Below are 5,001 nucleotides of genomic sequence, written 5' to 3'. Positions count from 1 at the left end.
GTCTTTCCCTTTCTTGCTACCTGTCAGGGAAAACAAATTACCTTTTATCCACATTGCTAAATGCTACTGCTTGGCCAAAGCATTAACAAATGAGAGTGCCTTCCCTTAGAGAACAAAAGATAAAGAGTCTGCAACACAGGGAGCCCAGACACATGGCCAGACTTTATGCGAGGAGAGAGCAAAGGGCACGAGGTGATCTGCATGCTTAAAAAACTGGCCTGGAGCACTGGAGTTCAGTTTGTGCCTCCCCTTTCAGCTTTCCTCCTCAACAGTCTTTTGCCAATGACTCTTTTCTTCCCTTGGCTTTCTCTTGCCTCCTGCTACAAACCAAGAAAACAGATTTGTTTCTCTACACATTATAAACAGAGCCTACACAGTGCTGGTCTGTGACAGGGCCAGAGGCACGTGCAGCCACCTAGCCAGCCTCTGTAGGCCAGCTTTCCATGGGCACATGGCAACAGAAGTGCTTTGTGAGTAAACCTGTATGGGCAGGGAGAATGCAGCTGCATGTGCTTTCCCATGATCCCAGTGCTTTACCAGCAGCTCTTCCCCATCCATAGCTACTGCACCAAAGTCATGTCATGGGGCATCCTGCCCCTCCAAGCAAATGCTGCAGGAGGGACCCTCCAGGGCAGGCCACCTCCTGGAGAGCCTTTGCTGCTCCTTGCTGGGAGATGGAGGCCCTGATACCTTCTTCCCAAGAATATTTTCTGTTTGCCTATTATAATAGCAATGCTGTTTTTACCTCTGCCCCTTTACTGCTGTATTACTCCCCAGTAAAGGCAGACAAAGCAGTATTATCTGCTGATCCCAGGCACAAAGCCTGCTGCTTTGAGAAAACAGCCACTCGAGGAAAAGCCAATTTGTTGAACTCAAGACTATCCTCAGCTAAACCTCTTGTTCTGCAGAGACTGCTCAACTTGCAGTCTATGACTGTCCTGGCACAGGCAAGTCTCAGTCTCCTGCCACCCTCTCCTCCCACCTAATGCCCCACCTTCAATCTGCTATATCTCCCTGCTGTGTCAGGTCCTCAAGCTGAGATAAGGACCCTTACATTTCCAGTCAAGGAAGCCAAAGCAAGAGAACGAGTGGCACAGATAGTAGGGCTATGCAAAGCTTTGGGTGCCGATTCAATCTGTAGAAGATTCGGCCTGATTCGGTGGCTGAATCTCCAAATCTGAATCGAATCAAGGAACCAATTAAAAGGTCCGAATTGATTCAAAGATCTCCAAATTGATTCAGAAAAGGTTCGGAGAGCTTCGGTGATTTGGGCAGTCCCCTGCTGGCTACAGCAGGGTGCTGGACCCAGACCCCATGCTGGTAAGTAGGGGGCTGGAGGAGGGGGGAAAAGGACCATAGGGAGACACCCACCAGGCTCCATCCCCCACCCACCCACCCCAGCTCACCCCTGCTGCCCCCACTGCCCCATGCTGCATGGGGGGGCTCTGCAATGAGCCCCCCAACTCCCGTCCACTCTCCCAGCCCCCCACACCATGGCTGCCCCATGCATGGGGGGGCTCTGCAATGAGCCCCCCAACTCCCGTCCACTCTCCCAGCCCCCCACACCATGGCTGCCCCACCTGCCCCAACTCCAGTCCTTTAAGAAAAAAAAACAACACCCCACGCCTCACCGGCTGCCGCCTTGGGCTTCTGGGGGGCTTGTGCAGAGCCCCCCACTTGGTGTGGGGCAGTGGGGATCACCCCCCACCAAGCAGGAGCTGATGAGTGGGGACTTTTGGGGGGTTTGGGTTTTTTTTTTTTAATTAAAGGGGCAGAGCTGGTTGGGGCAGGGCCTTCTGGATCTGTGTGGGGTGGAGGCAGGCTGCTGCTGCTGTGAGCTGGGTTCTACTCTCTGCTGCCGCTGTCCTGGGAGCTGCACAACACCATGCACCTGCCGCTGCCCGGCAGTCAGCGCATAGCAGGCACATGGTGTCAGGTTGCTTCCAGGGCAGCAGCAGTGTGGGGACGCTGATACAGGAGACATGGAGGCTGGCTGAAGCGCACTAATTAGCATGCTCCAGCAGGCTCAGTTAACCAGCAGACTTAATTAATCAAGTCTGCTCTGATGCACTGTAATTACAGTGCACTGGAGCAGCCTCTGGGCACACCCTTGCTCTTTAGCTTCCAAATGATTGCACCTTGGTTTGGGAGGGAGTCGCCAACAAATTGTCAACATTTGTCAAGCCCTATTCTTCCTCCCTACAAACGGGTGCCCTCTAGTTTAATGAAGGTGCATGTATGGATGTTAAGCACTGAGCCTGTGCATCCTGTAATTATATGAACAATTTATTTTCCTCGTAAAGAACCTTGCTCCCACATGCAAAGTAAGAGAAATGTTAACAATAAAAAAACAGTGCAAAATGTAACTTTCTAGATTATAGTGTCCCCCTGAGAGTACAAGGAGTGTGGCTTTCCCTAGGAGCAGACATCTATTTGCTATGGCATGTAGACTGTGCAGCTAAAGTGTATATTATATTACACAGCTATGCAGGTCCCAGAAATTTAAAAGAGAGAGAGCTGTAACAGGGCAAAAATCCAAATGGCACTACAGTATTAACTGTTTCTATGGTGCAAGCAATTTAGCTTGGGATGACAGAAAAAGAACATCCACAGTCCAGGACAGGCTCCAGTCCCAGGCATCTTCTCCTCACTTGAAATGAAACCAAGCAAAATATTCAAGCTCTCTGTTGGTCTTGTTACATCACTGCCCTGTGGGTTTAATGTTATTCACCAAGCGGGTGTGGGAGCACAACTGTATACACATACACTTGGATCAAACAGCATCAGGTGAAAGGAATGTCAGGAGGAAATGCAGAAAGCATTCACAACTGGTTTATGAGCTGCCTGTGCTGACAGCTCCACTCAGGATGATGACAGCTTCAGTGCCTCATTGTCTTTAATATTTCAGAGCATTTTATTTACATGCAGTCATTTTACAAAATGATTTTAAACACAAACTAAGTGGATGGTTAAACCGCTGAAGGTCTCAAATAGCTCAGCATGCTGAAGTGACTCCTAGTTTTCTTGGATGTCAAACTAATGTGGTCTAGACAAGACAATGCGGGGGCGGGGTTTGCCTTCTGTACTTGAGATCTGGTTTCCTCTCCTCTGGCTTAGTAATTTTAAGAAGAAACTACACCAGGCACACATTTGGGGCAGTAAAGGCCCTCTTTTGTTTTACAACCCCCCCTGCATTTACTGTAAATAAGAAACCTGGCTTCTAGTCACATAAGCAAGGGGATCAGCCTGCTAGCCTAACTGGCTAGCTGGCAATGTTCTTTTTTTTTTTTAATTAATTAGTTAAGAGGAAAAAATATAAACAGGGCAAGCCCTGACTGGAAAAGCCTGGGTGATGTCACGCCAGGCTACACTGGAAACTCCCAGGTAAGGTGCTCTCTTTTTCTGGGGGGGCTTGAGAGAGAGAGCTGCTAACAGAGGCTGCTGAGTTGGGAGCTGGAGAAATTGCTCCCTGTGGGGGTTGGGGGGTGGTCCCGTGCTTTTTACTGGAGAAGTGAGTTGGAGCTATGTGAACCGTAAAGCTGGCGAGTCAGTCAGCAATAAAGAAGTCCTCGACTTCAGGAAAGCTGACTTTGACAAGCTAAGGAAGCTTGTCAGTGAGGCCCTAAAGGGCCACAACACAAAGGGAAGGGGAGTTCAGGACAACTGGTTCCTCCTCAAAGGTGCGATCCTTAAAGCACAAGCAAAGTCTATTCCATCTCAGAGGAAGGGCAGCAAAAGGGTACAGCAGCCCCCTTGGCTCTCCAGGGAACTAGCAGACCTCTTGCGTCTTAAAAGGAAGACCTACAAAGGATGGAGGACTGGATCCATCACCAAGGAGGAATACTCTGCACTGGTCCGGACCTGCAGGGAGTGAACCAGGAAAGCCAAGGCTGTAATGGAACTCCAACTGGCTACAAGTATCAAGGACAACAAAGAGTCCTTTTTTTAGATATGCGGGGAGCCGGAGGAAAAGCAAGGGCAACATTGGACCCCTGCTAAACCAGATGGGACAACTGACAACCGATGCCCAGGAAAAAGCAAACTTGCTAAATGAGTACTTTGCATCAATTTTTCACCAGTCCCATGGGACAATCCTGCCCAATGCAGGACAGGGAGGCCCAGGTGAGGAAGATTCCTTACCATCCATCAAAGATGACCTTGTGAAGGAACACCTTGACAGGCTGGATATGTTCAAGTCAGCCGGCCCTGATGGTTTACACCCAAAGGTACTCAAAGAGCTGGCAGACATCATAGCTCAGCCCCTGGCACAGATCTTTGAGAACTCCTGGAGCCCTGGTATAGTGGCCGAAGATTGGAAGAAGGCCAATGTGGTGTCTATCTTCAAAAAAGGGAGGAAAGTGGATCCGGCAAACTACAGACCCATCAGCCTGACCTCTATCCTGGGGAAGGTCTTGGAAAAGATTATGAAAGAGGCCATCCTATACAGGCTAGCTGACGGCAATATCCTGAGGGATACCCAGCATGGGTTTGTTGCGGGTAGGTCTTGCTTGACCAATCTCATTTCCTTTTATGACCAGGTGACCTATCACCTGGACAAGGGGGAAGAGATTGATGTCATATATCTTGACTTTAAAAAAGCCTTCGATCTGGTATCCCACGATCATGTCTTGGGTAAACTGGCTAACTGCAGCCTCGACCTCACCATGATCTGCTGGCTGGGGAATTGGCTCCGTGGTAGGCCCCAGAGGGTAGTGGTTGACGGAAGCCAATTGTCGTGGTGCCCTGTGACCAGTGGGGTCCCTCAAGACCCTGTCCTAGGACCTTTACCTTTTAACATCTTCATCAAAGATGTAGACATTGGTGTCAGAGCAGGCTGGCCAAGTTCACCGACGACACCAAACTCTGGGGTAAAGCATCCACACCTGAGGACAGGAGGGTGATCCAGGCAGATCTTGACAGGCTCAGGAAATGGGTGGATGAGAACTTGATGGTGTTTAACACCGAAAAATGCAAGGTTCTCCACCTTGGGAGGAAAAACCT

The 5,001-nt window shown here is 49.7% G+C and overlaps 1 protein-coding gene across 5 annotated transcripts in view; it reads right to left on the bottom strand.

Annotated features, from left to right (window-relative positions):
- The window catches only part of PLCH2 (phospholipase C eta 2), a 357,736-nt gene that overhangs the window by 90,294 nt on the left and 262,441 nt on the right, over positions 1–5,001 (bottom strand). The window contains exon 1 of one of the 5 annotated variants that reach the window (XM_025211833.1): positions 42–106. The exons of the other annotated variants lie outside the window; for them this stretch is intronic. Coding sequence (XP_025067618.1) covers positions 42–54 — 13 coding nt within the window. The 5' untranslated portion in view covers positions 55–106. Of the gene's footprint in view, positions 1–41; positions 107–5,001 lie in introns of those variants that run through there. 5 annotated transcript variants of the gene reach the window in all.

This window comes from Alligator sinensis, unplaced genomic scaffold, assembly GCF_000455745.1.
Source record: "Alligator sinensis unplaced genomic scaffold, ASM45574v1 scaffold366_1, whole genome shotgun sequence".
NCBI lineage: Eukaryota > Metazoa > Chordata > Crocodylia > Alligatoridae > Alligator > Alligator sinensis.
This window is presented reverse-complemented; position numbering and strand designations above follow the sequence as displayed.